At 37.2% G+C, this 18,891-nt stretch overlaps 1 protein-coding gene across 2 annotated transcripts in view; it reads left to right on the plus strand.

The window, feature by feature from the left end:
• ATP6V1H (ATPase H+ transporting V1 subunit H) overlaps window positions 1-18,891 on the plus strand; it is a 40,553-nt gene that overhangs the window by 18,697 nt on the left and 2,965 nt on the right. For both annotated transcript variants that reach the window (XM_083824822.1, XM_083824823.1), the window contains exons 9-13: window positions 814-1,006; window positions 4,115-4,293; window positions 5,071-5,196; window positions 6,668-6,769; window positions 11,204-11,317. In XM_083824822.1, the coding sequence (XP_083680948.1) occupies window positions 814-1,006; window positions 4,115-4,293; window positions 5,071-5,196; window positions 6,668-6,769; window positions 11,204-11,317 (714 nt within the window). The remainder of the gene's footprint in view (window positions 1-813; window positions 1,007-4,114; window positions 4,294-5,070; window positions 5,197-6,667; window positions 6,770-11,203; window positions 11,318-18,891) is intronic.

The following is an 18,891-nucleotide window of genomic DNA, read 5'->3' on the forward strand; positions in this document are numbered from 1 at the left end:
AATGAAAGGTCAAAAGATGCTTCTGTGTCAAGATGATGCTACTGAAACAAATTTTTTCGCTAAGGAAGCTGATACAATAAACTATTGAGGTGTTACAGTAAGTCTACATTTCAAACTTGTTTGTTTCACTTTTGATAAGTTTTGAAAGTAATTTTTAATTGCATTAGCTTTTATTTGGAATGCATTTGTAAACTGGTTTTTAAATTTTCAAAAGTACAGGTTCATTCAGCTGAATAACTCTTTCTCAGAGGTCTTGTGATATCATTTCTTCTCTGATTGTTCTCTGTATGTGTGTCCTGTCCAAGATGTGTTACACCTATAGACTTTTTTCTGAAAACCCACATGTTAACTAGTGATTACTTACAATTCAGACATTACATGGAGAAGTAGAACTACAGGAACAAATTCAATCCTTGTAGATTTTTGTTCTGCCTTTCTATTCTCGTTTCCTAACTGAAAAAACACCTGTGTTTCTCCTGGAATGACGTATGATGTTCTAAACTTGCCACTGGAAAAAGAATCTCAGTAAACTTGAAGGTGGATACAGTACCACAGTAGTTCAAATTGGAAAAGCTTCTTTATGGCTGCATGGCTGAGGAGGAAATATATTTATTTTTAAAAGATGGCTTTCTGAACAAGCTGCTCGTGCAATGATAAATACTGGTGCAGGATACTGTGAAGTGGGTTGCATTCTCATCTCAGTAGCTCTTTCCAATAAGTTCCTGTTAGACATTTATTTTCATATTTCTGTGCAGAACAATACAATGTATACAGTTAATTAAAAATGAAATTATACTTTTGTTAATTTTTCAGTATCATGGGAGTCTTGAGCAACAAATGTGGGTTCCAGCTCCAGTATCAGATGATTTTCTGCGTGTGGCTGTTGGCATTCAGCCCTCAAATGTGTGAATATCTCCGTCGGTATAATATTGTTCCAGTGCTGTCAGATATTCTTCAGGAGTCAGTCAAAGAGAAAGTGACTAGAATCATCCTTGCAGCATTTCGGGTAAGTGTCATTTGACTGCAGTCTCACTGTTCTTCTCTCAGGTGAGCAGATGTTAGATGCTGCTGATGCACATCTGTTTCTGTTAGGCATTAGGTATCCTGGAATGAAAGCTTAATTGTCCCTCTTTTTTTGTGAGCTGAGTTTTGCCACAGGTAACAGACATGTTTTTATAAGTAATAATGTCTACTATTCAGTCTCTTAAAATGAAATTGATTAAAAGAAAAAAATTTAGTGCAGGCTACTTTAGTTCAAGATGTTTTTTTCTACTGGTCCTAGTCTAAAAGGCTGGAATTTGCTGATACCTGACACATTTTTGCCTTATGAAGCAACCAAAATATTAAAAATAAAATACATTATAATCAGGTATCTCTTTGTCTGACTTAATTGAATTTTATCTCCTAGTCCAAAAATCTTGTCTTGGTCATTCTGTCAAGATGAATATGAGGATATAGCTTACTCACGGTGCCTATGTTACCTAAAATTTCAGGGCCTGTTTAAGATAACTTGGAATAACTAAGCACCAATGCTTGATGTTTTCATTGTGAGAGTGCAGGCTTGTGTTCATGAGTGTTATCTCTGAATGTGCATGCTCCTCAAGTGTCTTGTATGTGATATGAGGCTACTATGACTTTTAATTCTTGCGTCCTGAGAAGGAGACGTTTATTTTCCTGGGTGGTAATTGTGTTCTAGTAGTAGGTGTTGAAGGCAGATTTGGATGTGGAGAGGGCAGTTGTTGTTTACTGACTTGCTGATCAGCTGTAACTAGCAATGTGAAGGTGCTTAATCTGTGACTTAAATGGTCTGTCTAACCAAAAGCATCTGTCACTTTGAAAAACTGGATAAGGCAGATTATAAGAACATGATTTTTATCCTATTAAAGGAGGTCAGTGATGTGAAGTATCCAGTAGGACTATTCTTACTGTATTCATCTCTTCAGATGTTCTAGTGTGCTTTAGGGCCTTGATGCTAGGATTAAGCAGGGAGCTACAGCAAGGCAACTTAAAAAAAAAAAAAAAAAAAATGCTGAGGGGCTCAGCAGCTCATTTTCAACTTCTTCCAATTCTTGAAGTCGTAAACAGGAGAAAAAAACTTCTAGTTTTTAGGGTTAGTGTATCTTTGCAAGACAAAAATCAAGACAAGCTTTTTTAATAAATAAAGGCTGAGGAAGAATAAGATGGTTCTGTTACGGGCTTCAGGGAAACTTGGCTGTTTTCTTTTTCCCAACATTGAAGATAAGTAGTGGCATGAGAATGAGGTTTTAAACTGGCAGCCAGGAAATATAGATTAGAAATTGGACATCAGAGCTGTGAATTCTGAAGCAAAGTTAAAATAGGTAGTGGAGGCAAAATAAACCTTTTTCTGTGTGACAGGTTGCAGTATTAGTTTTGGGGGTCATGGGTGTGATCTGTGTAAACAAGTAGGCTTGATAATTCTCCAAATCATGCCTGCTGGCTGTACTTCACTGAAGGCATGGCATGAGGCTTAATGACTTGCATATATTTCCTTTACTGTCTGACTTCTCATTTGTTCTGGTTTACCTCTTTGGTTAGTTAGTTATATGAAGTATGTAATTGTTTTTTTCTGTAAAACAACTGTTTATGTTATATCAATTACTTTCTCTATTTACCTATTAAAATGTTTCCCTCATTTTTCCATTTCTTTGATTTCATTGCATTTTATGCCCCTCTTGTAGCTGTGACTCATTTTGTACCGTAAAACTTATCAGTGAATAGTTCAGTGATCCATTCTACTTAGTCATATGTTTGTATTTTCCTAATACATCCTTTCAATTTCACTATAAAAAGCTTGAATACCTCTCTTTGGTATGAGTTATGTAATAGTATTTGGAGTAGCTGTCTATATATCTCTTTGAAAACTTTATATACCTGCTCCTTAAAAGACAAATTTTAAGTTCAAGATCCATGATTTGTTCTTTTGTTAGCATTTACAACTCAAAGTAGGTAATTTAGCATTACTTTGTGTAAATTACCTTCTCCTGCTGAAATAGAATGGATCTTTTTCCACACATTAATGGCCACATACAATTAACTTTAAAAGCAGTAATATGACTTACTTTCAATAGGCAAATTTTAGTAGTTCTTTGCAGTGTTCTACCTTACTAATAACTTAAGTATAGGGGTTCTGTGATATAACAAGACTGATGCAGTCTAATTCCTTCTGTGTGATTGTATAGCTTATTTCTGGTAGGTGTTACAGCTTATTTATATGGACACATGTTCTGTCTGCTAAGGACAGCATCTTTTACATGGAATTTATCTTTTATTAGAAAATGTAGGTAGCTCTGAACAATGTAATTTGAAGCTGATTGAGTAGAAATGTAATGAATAAATGACAGTGGAACTTGACTATTACATTCTGTGCTTCTAATTCCAGTCTTACCAATAGGCATCTCTTTGAATAAAAATTCTTAGTCAGAATGTTCCCAATATCAAAAGAAGCTGATCTAATCCAGATGCTAGCTTTTTAGATAGAAAGATGACTCCTTTTTTTTAAAGGCTTTCCTGCTCTGTACTGGTGTTGCATGAAAAGCTAAAATTATAATTCTAGATAAAATCAATTGTTTATGGCAGAGGCTCTGGGACTTGGGGTACTTAAGTGTGCCTTTTTTCTTTGAATAGTCTTTCTAGTCAGCCCTACTTAACATGGAAAATGATAAAAACAGGGGAATTAAAACTTTCTTATATTTAAGGTAGCATACTATCTAGGAGGAAAAGGGTCTGAGTGACCCAAGCTTGAATGCAGTGGTACTTGTGCTTTTCGTCTTGCATGATTGCATTACATTTACCTTGCAAGCTGGAGCCCAGTCTTTTTGTTTGAAATTCTTCTTGGTCTGCCACAGTGACACACATGAGTACTCCTCCTCTGTAGCAAGGTCAGCCCATGGCAGTTGACACCGCTAAATGTAGGTGTAAAGTAGCTATTGTTTGGTCAAGTCATACTTCTTCGGAGACATTATTTCAGGAATGGCTCAATTCTGCCTAATGGTCACTTATTTTAATAAATTGTTCCAATAAGAATTTTTCAATGATACTAGTCTGTCAAAACAGTCTGTCCTTAAAAACAAAAAACAACCTTTTATTTTCCTAGAATTTGCTAGAGAAATCGACTGAGAGAGAAACTCGCCAAGAGTATGCTCTTGCGATGATTCAGTGTAAAGTCTTAAAGCAGCTAGAGAATTTGGATCAGCAGAAATACGATGACGAAGACATAAGTGAAGATATCAAGTTTCTACTGGACAAGCTCGGTGAGAGTGTGCAAGACCTTAGGTATGTTTTAAGTATGAACTTCTCAAAAAGTGTAATTACATGGATGTTGGTAAAACTTTTTTCTCTAAAGCTGTATAATATATGGAATTATGATACTTAAATGATAGCTGATACAGAATGTACAGAGATGCTGGTTATATATAAAAGTTTCCTATTCAAAGTGAATATATGCTGGCTGAATAGAAAATAAATCTTCACTTCTGGATATATTATCTTCATAACTGATAATTATGTGAAAACAACTTCAGAAGAGAGTTTATAGGAGTTCAAGTCTAACCTAAAGACTAATTAGCATACATCTTGCTGTCCAGGTTAACTCAAGTTTTTGCTAGTGCTTACCTAGTTCTCGCTTTTGTGCGTAAACTGAACTGCATTGTAGTTGCCATCAGAAGTTTGATTCTATGAAAGACAGGCACCAGGATCCTTGATTAGGGAAGTTAAAACCTAGAAACCATGCAAAACAGCTGACAAATTCCCGAAAACACACAGGGTTGTATGTTTTTTTTCCCTTCAGGATACCTGTTTTGGAGTGGATGGAGGGATTATGTTTTGAAGATATTTCTCTCTTACCTTTCATGGCTTTTTGTATTTTTCAGCTGAATTCTGAGACAAAGAGCAGTTCTCATGTGCTGCTGAGAGCAGTCTTCCAGTTGTGTTAAATGTATCATAACAAATGGTGCTCCAACTCTGTCTTGCTAGGCACAGGCTTTGGCGTATGGTTCAGACTCCATTCGTGGAAACAGAGCCAGTATTTCATTCAGGTCTCTTGTTCTGTAGCTCCTTCGATGAGTACAGTTCCGAGCTCAAGTCGGGAAGGCTGGAGTGGAGTCCTGTACACAAGTCTGAGAAGTTTTGGCGGGAGAACGCTGTAAGATTAAATGAGAAGAACTATGAACTACTCAAGTAGGTTTTCAAGCCTTGCATCAGAATTCTTTAATATTTTCAGTATTGAAGTGAGCCTGTATTTAATACTTTATTTCAACGTGAACATGTAGAATGACAGCAAGTCAGATCATCTTGCTGTTGTTAGAATGGATGGTTTTTACTAAGTACTTCTTTATTTTTTACTTTCTTTTTCAAAAGCTGAATTGTTTATTTGCTTTTACTGGTCAAAATGTATTGATGATAGGGGGAATATCTCTAGCTTAATCTAGCTGCAGATGTGTACAGTTGAATCTTTTATTGCTTTCATTTGAAAAACATCTATACTAATTGACATATGGTAAAAACCTTTTTTAATTACGTTTATTGTAATTTTGTGTTGTCTTGTCATTGTTCTGAGCAACGAGCTTTTTTCTTAAGTAGTTGGGGGTTGAAAGTGGTATTATTTCATGGAAAAACAAAGTTACTGAGATATATCCAGTCTGTTTTTACTTGGGACAAAGTTTGGTGTAAGTTTGTTAGATGAAGTGAAGCTGAAGCTTAAGTTTATTGTTCTTATTGGGGTCAAGGACTTATTTGCTGACTTCAGGAATTATGCACTCAAAAGATGTCTGGGTTTTAATCTGCTGTGAGAGGTGTTAGTTCTCTACGTTGTCATCAACTGATAGTATGTGGCGATCTCTCTGGTATTCACTAAGTGCAAGACCTAACAGCAAGCAGGAGGTCAAGTGAAATATACGTGATGTTGGCAGATAGTGAACATACTGAGCTTGAACTTCGGGTGCATTTCAGTTTGCACTGAGACTTCATCAAGCCCAGTCTGATAAGTTACTTTGAGGGCACTTTCTTAGATATTTAGTATTACAGACAAAAAATTTAGCTGCTGCCAACTGCAACATGTATATAATGCTGAGACTTGGTATTTCCTGTAGTAACTGCAATACTTTTCTCTGTTCTTCTCTCCAGATTTTGGGGTGGTTTAGTTAGATGTATTGTGCTTGTGCTAACATAAAGACAGTGATCTACAATTAAAAAAAAAAAAAGAAAACTTAACAGCAAAAACAAACAATAACATAAGAAATGTGGAGAGATTCTTGTATTGAAGAATCTCTCATGTTGTAAGGCAAACAATCCTCTTTTTACTACAAGCACCATCATTTTATTTTCCCTTACCTGCCATCTTACTCTTTTTCTAACTCTAATAAACTTACTGTTGACCTTACTGTTCTTTTTGCCTTCCACCATGACTGACTTCTTAAGCAAGTGATGCTGGACTTTTTGAAATTTAGTAAATGCTTTTAATAATTCTGTTACTGAAGGCCAGGTCTCTATTGTTTTAAATGCAACTACATATTTGAAGAAAGTTCTGCTTTACTGTTTGTGCGACTAGTAGCGTCATTTTTGTTTGCCAGCTTTATTATTTTATCAGTTTGTGGGGGGAGGAGGGAAGCCACAAAAAATCAAAACAAACTGGGACTTGTTTGTTTCCTAGAATCCTGACAAAACTTCTGGAGGTTTCTGATGATCCACAAGTGCTGGCTGTAGCTGCTCATGATGTGGGGGAATATGTGCGACACTATCCCCGTGGGAAACGGTAAGAAAAATGCTAATATGCTTAACATTTGGCTACTATATACTTTACCTGATTTTTTTCTAATTTATATTAAAATATGCTACATAGGGTTTTCAGGTGATGACTTAAGTGTAATTCATTGGGAAGGTGTTACAGATAGGTTCCCTCCACTGCTAAGGGATTCTAAAATATATGAAATCGAAGACCTAGTTTCTGTTTTCCTATGTCTAAAGCAGTCTTGAATAAGTTTTTCAGACTAAAGCAGCAGATGTGCATGGGAAGAAATTAGAATAGCTATTTAATCATCATAGTTTTTTTGCCCTCAGTAACTGTTGGACTGTAAATATTGCACTTAGAATAATGATGGGTTATTTCCACAAGGATTAAGTCTATTTTGTGACTTAAAACCATCAAAAAGATTTTTGTCACAAACAACTGGCATTGTAACTTCAGTGGGGTTAGCACAGACTCAGTTGTCATGTTATTTTTACCGTGTCTTCGTTTGCCTATACAAATAAAAATTTTAGTTGAAAATGTTGATGTATTTAAACCTGAATTCTAGTCAAAATATACAGACACTACTATATATGCTTTGCTTTATTTTAAAACTCTGTGAGCAAAGAAATTACTTGCTGAATAATTGCATCTCTAAAGAAAAGAGACTACTGAAGCAGAAAGTGACCTTTCAGTTTTGTAGAAATCATGCTCATCAGTCACCAAGGGGACGTGTGACTTAATTTCTGTAGCAATGAAGCTGTCAGGTTTTGCTTTCTGCATAGGATTTAACAGGGAAGATGGCATGGTTTTCTAGGCATGTTGGAAACGGCATGAACATTTCTTGTGTAGACTGCTATCTTGACATTAGCAGAATCATGAAGACCAGACTGCAACTTGATGCCATATGCTTGAAAGACTTGCTCAAAGACTCACAGACTTTGTATAAGCAACTAGAACTGAAGGTATTTTTAGATAATTGGAACAAACTAACTGTGTCTACTAAGAAAAATCAGGTGTTCAGTATTCCACTTAGACTGAGAAGTGCTGTGTATTTGCTGATTAGCTCCTGTGTCTTCCAAAAGAGATTTATGACAAGTGGTGTTGGAGTGGAGGCAATATATCTTCTAAGGTGGAAACACTGCTGCCTGCAAGGAGGCAAAGCTGAAGGATTAGTACTGAATATTCCTGTTTCAAGCTGCCCTGTCTGAAACAATTTTATTAGATAGCTGCATAATCCTTAAGCAGCTTGCATGCATATTCAAGTGTAGTATAATGCTTGGTCTAGTACAGCCGTGCAGTTGCTGGACTGAAGCTGTGAAGTCAAATGAGTGGACGAACAGAACCTGTATCTCTGCTTCTGGTTGGGAAAACGTACTCCTGGTGGGACCTCAGCTCTGCTCAGCTGCTATAGTACCTTCCTCCTGGGCTGGTAAACCTATCCAGAAGCGTATCCTTCTTCAAAAGGAGTGATCACTGGCAAATGACAAGTGTCCTCAATACCATTCTAATCCACATTCTTTTATCACGTTATACTTCAATTGTCTTCTACATACAGACCTAGATTATTTAGGTTTGTGTTCTGAAGGACAAACTAAAATGCCTGTTTCTTTTAAGGAATTTCATTGTAATCCAACGAGTTCACGTTAAACAATTTTAGGGCTAAAAGCTTAAAATACCAAAGGACTGTGTGTCAGTTCTCATTGAGAAGTCCATTTCTTAGCGTCGTGGTATTTGGTATATAGCTATTTACTGCTCCCGTGCTTGGTTGGCATTTCACACTTTCATTGTGTGACTCACTGGGAGAATGGATGCTCGTCAATGGTTTAGAAGAGAGAATTCAAACGTCTTAAATAAATTTTTCTTCTAAGTGTTTAACCTTATCTCTTAAATGGATCCTCTTTAAGCCTTTGAAGGTTGAAGTGGATGATTAAATCCTGAAACTTTTTGAGTTTACCAGCTGCATGCGGCAGAGACTCAGGAGTTAAAAGGTCACCGACCTTCCTCTGTCTGACAATAGAAAATATTTTTTAAGTCAAATGCTACATTTTTGTTTGACTGTTCTCTAATGATGTCAGCTTACATGATTTTAACTTGCCTTTAATATTCTTCATCATAGTGCAGACTCTTAAGGCTGTACCACTGGGGGCTTCTAATAAGAGTCAGTAGTATGTGTTTGCTGAGAATATAACAGCAGAAATAAGTATGTGATGTTTGCTGTCATTAAAATAAGCACAGATTAAACATCAGCCTCCACTACAGTTTGCATATGGCTCAGGAGTTATCACTGTGTAATGTTGTTTACAGTCACCCCACCTCTGAAATTGCCTCTAATATCCAAGAAATTGACACCTCAAGCTTTTCCCTTCCTTGTCTCGTGGTTCAGAGACAGGTTGGTTGCTTTTCCCTTTTTCACTTTAGTCTGTTTTTAGATATACATTGTAGATTTCATATTAATATATTTTGCTTTAACAGTCTAATCTGTTCTCATTTATTTTTTTTCCTCCTCTTTAAAACTTAAAACATAAAACTTGTTTAAATTGCCCCCATCTTGTTGTAGTGCACTGTTGTTATTGGGAAGAGTCTCTGCAGAAGATGTACCAAGATTGTAACTGGCCAATTGAGCTCTATTTTACTTTAAAATGGCTAGAAGTTGAGGGGAGGGAAAACAACTTAAAAATAGCGTGTTGAGCAGGTTAGGAACTTGAAGCAATAAGCTTTACTGTGAACCTTCCTCATTAGTTGCTTACCTTTCAGACTAAAACATGTAGCTGGGAAGCGATTTGTACAATTAGGAAGTGTTGTGCAAGGGCAGTAACACCATTCTTGGGCTCTTCGTATTCTCAGCCATAATGTCAGTGGTTGTCCTGTCATCTAAAATACTTCCATTTGATCATAGGTTTTTATCTTTTCATTTGATTCTTGCATGCTCCTTGCAAAAGGAAGGCTTTGAGTTTCTTGCCCCTTTTACCTCCTTTAACTTCCTGAAAATTAAGTGTTTAAATCAGTCCTGTAATGGGGAAAAGGGTCTTGATTACGTTTCATAGGCTTGTATTTGTGTGCAGTGGTTTTAGACTTAACTTGACAGAAATATGAGAAATCCGAAGTCAGGAATACAGGTTTGATGAATTCATCTTGTTACTAATAACTTAGAGAATTCTTGGTGAGGATTTTCTGGCTTAAAGCAACTGCACTTTTCTGAATCTGCGCCTTTTGTATGAAACATCCTTGTGTTTTAATGCTGTTGGGAAATAATATTCCCTGGGGTTTCTCGGATAGTTTTTGTGTGAGTGATGAAATAAGAATTTTTTCATCTCTGTTTTGTCTTTATACTGCTTTGCAGTTTACAAAAACACGGTGTGTTGTGCAGTAGTAATGCATTAATTTGGCCATACAAAAAAAAACAAACAGAGCTAATGCAAGATTAGAATATCAGGGTAGCGTTGAGTAATGTTATTGATAGCCACTTAATGGAATTATGTTTAACTACTCAGTGATGTGTAAGAGAACCAATCTGAAAAAAAAAAAACCAACAACCTACAACACTGTGCAACTTGGTGAGTAATCAGTTTACACATTTCTTGCAAATTTTCTCCAAGCTATTATGACAGACTAGAATGCTGCATGTAATATCATCTGGATGCAGCCTTTTCTAGGTGTATGTATGTTGCTGTCTAATTTATTTATGAAGCAATTTATTCATGATATGATACAAGGCCTCATCAGCTTTTGGTATGGGATTTGGTGTAGATATTAAGGTCTGGCTGAGTACTATGAAATCTGTGGTAAGAGATGCAGCTTTAACTATTTTTTTCTTGGAAATTGTAATTGTTAGCAGCCAGTTCAGCATCTTACACAGAATAACTGTGGCTCAATATAGTACAGTTTGTGTGGCAAAAAGCCCTGTGAGCAGTACCAGTTTGTCGATAAATGCCATGAAAATTAGGCTTGACCTTTAGGTATTGATATACCTAGCACAGTAAGCAGTGGTGGACTGGATTAGAGACTCATTATTGAAAAAAAAAAAAAAGTGTCACCTGGATATCATCAATTAATAGAGGGTGCTACCTCCCCCTAAATAATACTTGATAGTGCTGTACCCTGCCAACCTTCTCAAGGTAATATTGAATTCTTTAGCAAGCTGGGTAAAGTAAATGACCCTTCCTGTGAAGAGGGCTTCCTGCTGGATGGATGTTTTATTCCAAAATTTATGGTAGTGGTAGCAAACCTTTGTTCTGATGTTGTGGATTGTCCAAAAAATATAATTTCAGTAGGTAGTATGAGAGTTCTGCATTGGTAACATGTCAAATAGGATGTATATGTTAGGAAATAAATACTTCTAATAAAATAATTAGAATACTGTGTTACTTTAACTTCTAATGCCCTGAACATGAAATGGTTGGATGGGAGAGCTACCCAGGAGCTAAGTAATGTGAAAAAACCTGTTCTTCTGTCTTTCAGAGTGATTGAACAACTTGGTGGTAAACAGCTAGTAATGAACCATATGCACCATGAGGACCAACAAGTTCGTTACAATGCACTGCTGGCTGTGCAGAAGCTGATGGTTCACAACTGGTATGTGAGGCTTGTTTAATATACTGCTAACAGTAAGAGATGTTGGGCTATAAAGAGAAATCAAAACCAATTTCTTTAAGGGTGGTGGGTGAGAATAACACTTTAATATGGTGAAACTGCACTTGTTAAACAATAGAGTAATGTGGATAGTTCAGAAAAGGTTCTTCACCAAGAAGGAACAGGCCAAGGAAGTGGTCGCGGCACCGAGCCTGAAGTTCAGGAAGCATTTAGACAACACTCTCTGACATCTGGTTTGACTTTTTGGGTGGTCCTGTGTGGAGCCAGGAGCTGGACTTGTCTACGATGCTGATGTGTAGGATCTTAGCTACATTCTCTGTATGTTTTTATTGCTGTTGAATGTAGTAACTTGACCTTATGGGACCGAAGTAATAAGTAATTCGGTTCAGTGAATTTCTGGACTTAGTTGAACTACTTAATGCTTAATATGAGCTGCAATTCAGGCTTGCAAAACTATAAAGTCTTAAAAATGGTAAGAATGTCCATAGGCATCCTGAAAACCTTACTAGTCTTGGCTGATGTAGTTGTAAGAATTGGTACTTCAAATATTTAAGTAACAGTTGTTTTTGTAAAGTGGATGCTTGACTGTTCTCTTGCACTGTTGTTCTTTGCTGTGATCTCTTCCGTCTCTTTACACTGGTATTCTTCTGTTTCCATTTTAAGGGATGTAAGTGCAGTTTTTCTTGAGCCCACGGAGTACAAAGGCTTTTGGGCTGGCTGGTTAGTTGAAGTTGAAAACCACTCACCAGATTCTCTTCCATCGTTTGTCTAGAATAGCATTTGAAGCGAGGCTTTCCATTTCATTGCTTGTCAACTAGTTCCCTAATAAAGCTCCAAAAATCTTCAAGTCTTGGAGTGTTCTGCCACAGAACTTGCTGGTGCGTCACACCGCCTCTCCAGTGCCTCACCTATAAAGGTCCTGTTCTGTGCTGAAGAGCTGACTTTCTGGAACACTTCAGTGATTGCATACCTAATCAGCATGGCAGGTTATGTTGAAGTTATGCTAAACATAAAGCATGGAGAGTTAAAAATACTGATTAGGATTTCTTAATCTGATTATTACTTAATATTTAACCAAAGCTCATATTTCCGATCTGGCGTTACCTTATAGAAGGATAAAATGCAGCAGTGTATCTGAGTACGTCAGAACACAGATGTGAAGACAGAAACAACTATTTTAATTTTGACCTTAACCATTTTATTTCTAAAAGACTGGTTCTTGGAATCACCTATAAATTCTATTGGGTGTTCTTGTGTGTTTTTTTTAAAATGCTGATTAGTGATAAGAGTGTGAAAGTGGTAAGGGGAAGGAATTTTCCCAAGTATGTTCTGTAAGGTTCTTTGTGACCTACTTTCTGTAGAAGACAGGCTATCAAGGGTGACAGAAGCCTCCTGACCCCTTTCCCTGCAAAGTATCTTCATTAAACAGTGCTAGTTTCCTCCCTTTCTTTTTGAAGTATTTGGTTTTCTAACTCACATGCGTATTATAAAACTCATGTTGTCCTGCTTCTTCCTTTCATACTATGGGCAGCCTCCTAAAACAGAGAAACACTTAAATGTTTAAATTATGTACTACAACAAATCCAGAGTGAATGTCCTCTGCCTGTAAGGACAACTTTGGTAAATAACATTCAATTTCCAAGTGTGTGGAGATGGAGATGAGGTGTGGTGATGTGCAACCTAATCTGAGTGCAGTGCTGTGAATTGCACTCCACCCTGCTTGGCTGTGTTTAGCAGTATTTTTTTTCTTACTTTATGCTGTTTTGATATATTTGAAACATGCTTAGTACCATAAATTCTCTATCTCTAAATAGAGATCACAACATGGAAGGGCTAGTTACTGAATTTGTCTTCTACGGGAGGAAAGGTCGGTCTTGCCGTGTGTTCTGATGCCTTGACAAATCTGGTAATAAAAATGTTAATCTTTGGTCTTTCTCCAGCGTGTACCTCATTGGCAATGGAAGTTTTCCTGGATGCCTAGCCTGGCTTTTCTCATTTTCAACTTGAGTACTAATTTTAAATATATAAAATCTGCTATTCTGGATTAGTCTTGGCTCTTTTTATCGCGTGAACACTTCACCCCTTGCTTTTCTTTCCCAGCTTGTGAACCTTTAGACTTGAGAATGAGGGATTGCAGTTAAATCTCATTTCAGATCTCCAGAGATGTCAACAGAAAACTTGTTAGCACCATTTTCAGATTTGTATTGTCATCTCTCAAGGGAATTTTTTTAATGCTTATTGGAAGGAGTCTCTGGGAGTGATTTGTCCTTGGCTCATCCATTACAAGGAGAACACTTTGGCAATGATATTGGATAGCTTGTGTTAGAGAAGTGACGCATTGTTTGTACGTAGGAAGATAAATTTGTCTTGGTATAGGTTTGGGTTTTGATATGAATCGGGAGCTCTTCAGTTTCGTAGCTTATTTGGGGAGGAGAGAGAACTTAACTCAGTTCTTGAGTCTTTAATTGCTTCGTAGTGCAGTTCAAGTGCCTACTTGTTTAGACTTGTTTAGCTTTGTTTTGTCATAATATGGATTAATTGGCATTGCCAAAGTTTTGCTTACCTTGCTCTTCAGAGTTGGGGAAACAATAAGCATTTTTTCACTTGCTTCTATGTCTTTTGGAGTTCCAGTTATTTCTCTTGAGGCAATTGTTTTTCCTTGAATTTAATTTGTGTGATACAACCCTGCATTACTATTTGTGATGCATGCATGACAGAAGCGGTGTGATTCTTCCTAGATCTGGAGCCTAATGGAGAAGGACAAGAAAATAAAGGCTTGCACCAGGCCTTGAAAACTTCTAGTACCTGAGTGGGGAGTGTCATGAAGCAGCTGAAGAGGCATTCTGCTTAGAACACAGCTGTATCATTAGGCTGCTAATAACTCAACTTGAAGACAATTAACTTCTAAGTAATTTGAATAGTTCATTACAGGCTGCTCAGCTGGCTTTTCCTTAGGGGATTTTAAGTCAGGGATAAATGGAGAAGAAATCAGACTGTCAGGCATTCTGTTTAATGGCAAAACTTCCTTAGCAAAGGCAGCAACTGCTGTCAGTTTTTCTGATGAGGTAAATTCAGGTGAAATATTCTGGTTACATTTGCATGTTAAATGGTCATGCATTTGATGAAACAGGTAGTGAAGGTATCATTAGCATTGCTCAATATCTTTAAATGGTGACTTATTCTGTGCTTTAATTTCACTTAACTGTGTGTTTAGTCCTGGCACTGCTGATGATAAAAGCCTGTTACCGGCAGATGAGGGAGTTTGGAATGGAAGTTATGGTGTGGGTTTTTCTACTGTCCTGTTCAATTTATGCCTTCTCTGTGCGTGAGAAGCGTCTTTGTTTTTGATGGTGTTCAGAAGCAATGGCCAACTTGACCATCCAACTTGACCATTCTAGTAATAGGTACTGGTTTGGGGAACCTATTGCTGGAGTGATGTTTTCATGATGCAGAATAAAAAAAGTATCAAATTAAGTTCTAAAGTGACAGGACTTGCATGTGTCCCTCACGGCATAACACTTTAACAGTCGAACTCGATGATCCTGAAGGTCTCTTCCAACCTAGATGATTTATTTTCCCAACTGTACAGATTGTGTGCTAAGTCGAGTGCTCTGCTGCTGTAGGAGGGAGGGTGGAGGGCTGACCAGTGGAGGTTACATGGGTGTACTTGTTATGGCAAGGGAGTAACTGGCCTATTGTCAGTTAGCTGAGATGTGCCACTTGTGCTCTTTGTTCATGCTAGTGTGAAGTAAAATGTGGTAGCTTATCCTCTGTAGGCGAAACTTTCTTCAGTTTTCATGCAAGCGCTGAAATCACGGTGAATCTGGCTGCAAGCTTGTTTTTCCTGTGGCTGAGTCAAGGTAATGGCTGAACTGGTAGCATCTTTGGCAATAGCTCCTGTTGAAAAAAAAGTACTGAACTGTGCTGCACCTTTCTACTCATGCCTTAGTAGCGAGCTGCTGTTAGTGATTGCATCTCTTACCTCTGGGCTCAGGTGTGATGCCTGGTCTACCCAGGGACCTTTTACCTGCGTGGGCTCTGAGCTAGAAACCTCTTTCAAATGAATAGGCTTTTCAAATAAAATGTGATTCAGTGAATAGGCATCAATGTGCAGAGTATGAGGACAGAGGATGCTGAACAATGGGAGTTAGGATGTGTCACTGGTGCACAATCAAGTATGGTATTGGAAATAAAATTAACAAATGGCATACTGAAGGAAGCAACACATTCAGGTAAGTTTTGAATATGCAACAGATTCATGTGCTATTTTCAGAGTGCACATCCCAGACAAAATTACTTGCTTCTCATCTTTTAAAATGACTAGGTATGCGGAGAGACAGTAATAAAAAATCTGAAACTGCCTAGAATTTGCAGTATGCTATATTTAGAAGGTGTTGTTCTAGAGCTAGCACTGAACACGCAGCATGTCATTATTCTTTTCTTAGGTATAAATTTTGTTCTCCCAAGCCAGTGTAACCCCTGAGATAGCTTCTGTACCTTACTTGCTCCTGGTAGCAAGAAGTGCAGCATGTAATGATAGTTAACTGGCAGCCATGAAGTTTGACCCTTCTTGTTTCTCCAAGCACTCAGACATATAATGCTTAACACAGTAGACTTCAATCCAAAAGGTTATATTTATCCTCTTTGGCCTTCGTTGTCAGTGTTATTTCTTAAACTTTTCAGCTAGTTAAATATTACTGAGAAGATTCTCTCATTAAAAAAAATCTTTTTGAAGAGTGTGGTTGCTAGGTAGAATGAGACAAATTAGGCAAAAATCCAATTAAATATAGGCATACTTGATATTTAGCATGAGTGCTCCATCTTTTCATTTGGATGTAAATGTGTCTTTGTAAAGGTTCATTCAGTATAGTTAGGGACTGTGGTTTGTATTGTGCATATGTTCTCCAGGATCTTGCAGTTTATGATTATTTCCTCTCATGAGATTCGCATCATTTATAAAACACACTTTGATATTTCTAGACTTTCTATTGATGTGGAACAAATATTTTGCAAATATCGACTATCCTGCTCAGTTTGCTTTTTATTTTTCAAAGAAATAATTTTCATGTGCTGTGGTAAATAATAAGGAAGAATGTCACCAAAGAAGTAATTTTCTGATAGTTTCTCTTCTGATTAGTGTTCCTTTAAAGATGGACTAACTGAACTGGAAATTGGAATATAACCCTAGAAGGAATACTACTGAAACTGCAAAGCTTGTTCCTTTTAGCACATGACCTCTAGAAATCTGGTCTGTGTGTCTTAAAAATTTCCTATCATAAATTTTGTTGTTGACAATGGTCCTTGGCTGAATCTGAGAATTAGTATAAAATTTTCAGTTAGGGTCTTGTGCCTGTTTGCAGTTATCTCCTTACGCCATACTTGGTGAATTTGCTGGTTTACGTGTTGGATCAGTTCCTTGTGCCTTTTCCCAAGTGACCTTCCAGCATTTGTTGCGATTGCTGTAACATTTAAGCGTATCTTGGCTCCAGTGTGTTCATGTTTCTTGTATGCAAACAGAACCAATTAAATGAGCATAACTGAATTAAGAAGCAAATTAGAATAAGCATTTGAGATGCAAGAAATTCTTGTATGCTCCTGTTTTCCTTTCCATGTTGGAAAAAGCATTTAGGATACCCTAGAAAACCTGTGTTTAAAAATAAGGTCTGAAAAAGGGGAAATTGTTAATGTGGAAGGACTTCGTTCTGTAATATGAATTAAAGGATTAATATGCAAATGGAAATGACTTACACCTCCTCTCATAGGGGGGCAAATGTGGAGTTTCAAGTTCTGTTGATCTGAGCTTTGGTTAAGTTATTGAGGACTTTTGAGTCACTACAAAGTAATATATTTAAACAAAGTAATATATTTAACTTGCATGTTTTGAGACGCTTCGTCAGTGCAGAGGTAATATTTTGTGCTCTTGTAAGTTGAATTGATTGTTTCATGTTTGAATGCAGTTATCTGTAACTACAAGCTTGTCTGGATTAGCTTCATGTGCTTTATAAAGGTCTTTCTGCTCCGGTGTGAGGAAAACTGAAAAAGAGTAGAACTTGTTCCAAAGTGCTAAATTTGCAAATTTAAATCTCTGAGGTGCTTGGGCCTTTTTGCTCAATTAATTTTACATCTTGGTTATTAATGCTGGCTGGAGGATGAATTGCCTGCTTGTTCTGTGTTGGGTGGTTTCTAGTGCTGATTCAGAGTTAGTGCTACTAGGAACTGCTGCAAGGTACCCTCAATACATGAGAAGTGAACTCTGTAGATACTTGGCAGCCCCAGCGTGGGGAGTGTACTGAAGTGATGTGCTTACTGGTAAGTCTGCTTTGTGTGGAAAAGGGCAGAATTTTCCAGGTGCTTGAGGAAGCACTGTTAAGTGTACAGGAGCTTTCTTTCATTTCCTTCACTTTCTGGACAGCAGTTAAGGCATAAAGCATGATATGTAAATGTGTTCAGTACTACTGATGCAGAATTTCATTTCCCTTCATCTCCTTAAATGATTCAAAAGAAAAATCAGCCTATGTGTGTACTGTGAAAATGTTTACTATTTCTGACTGGCTTGTAGTGTTCTATCCTGTAATGCAATGCTTCCTTGAGACAAAAGGCAGCCCTCCAGTGGGAAGAATTGTTGGCAAAATTTGTAGACTGATCTGTATTTTGACAGTGTGTTACTTTTTCTACAACTTTGTACTTTGAATTTTGTGTGTCTTCAACATATCACTCTATGTATTCTTTAAGAAAGATCTGCTTGGCCTGATTAGAAGGGAAACATACAATAATTTGTAAGATTTGAGCAATGCAAGACTGTGTGGGTATGAAGGTCCCCAAAGTTGGTTATGTCAAATGTTAGCAGGATGTACTTAGCCTACAGAACAAGCTGATCAGGCATGCACAAACCTGTACCAGTAGTTGCCATGTTCATCTGTCACATACTTTTACTTCTGAGCATAACCGTCTTAGGAACTTGATATGCTTGCAAAAGACTGTGATGCTTTTAAAAAAAAAAATAAATGAAGTTGGCCTTTTCCTGCAGCTGTGAGGGAAAGGAAGAAATAACAGTATGCTTAAGATAGGCAGAAGTGGTCCAATTCATGGGTATATATCTTATTTCAAAAATCACTTGAATTCCTCATTACTTTCCACTGTAGTGTGCACCCCTAATCTGTGTCAGATGCTTCTTTAAATATTTTGTGATTTGTTATCTTGGTGACAAGGTCTATTCATCTTTCATCCTACGTGATCTTCCAGTGCAGTGTTTGGAAGGCTTGCGTTCTTAAAGGTAACTTTAATTCTGTGGTGTGAACAATAGCTCTAAAATCCCATTTTGTATTTTAAAATTTAACTGAGGATAATTGCAGGATAAGTCAAATCTTAAATATTTGATCTGTAAGAGCATAATGATGGACACTTGTGCCCAGCTTGTGTGAAGACTGAAGCTTATAGTAATGCTTAATCTCATGATGTGATGAAATACCCATGTGTAAAATAAATAAATATATATATATGCACGCACTTAAATCTTCATGTATTTCAGTATGTATTTTAACGGAGGGAGAACGGGG

Source organism: Anser anser (assembly GCF_964211835.1).
Source record: "Anser anser genome assembly, chromosome: 2".
NCBI lineage: Eukaryota > Metazoa > Chordata > Aves > Anseriformes > Anatidae > Anser > Anser anser.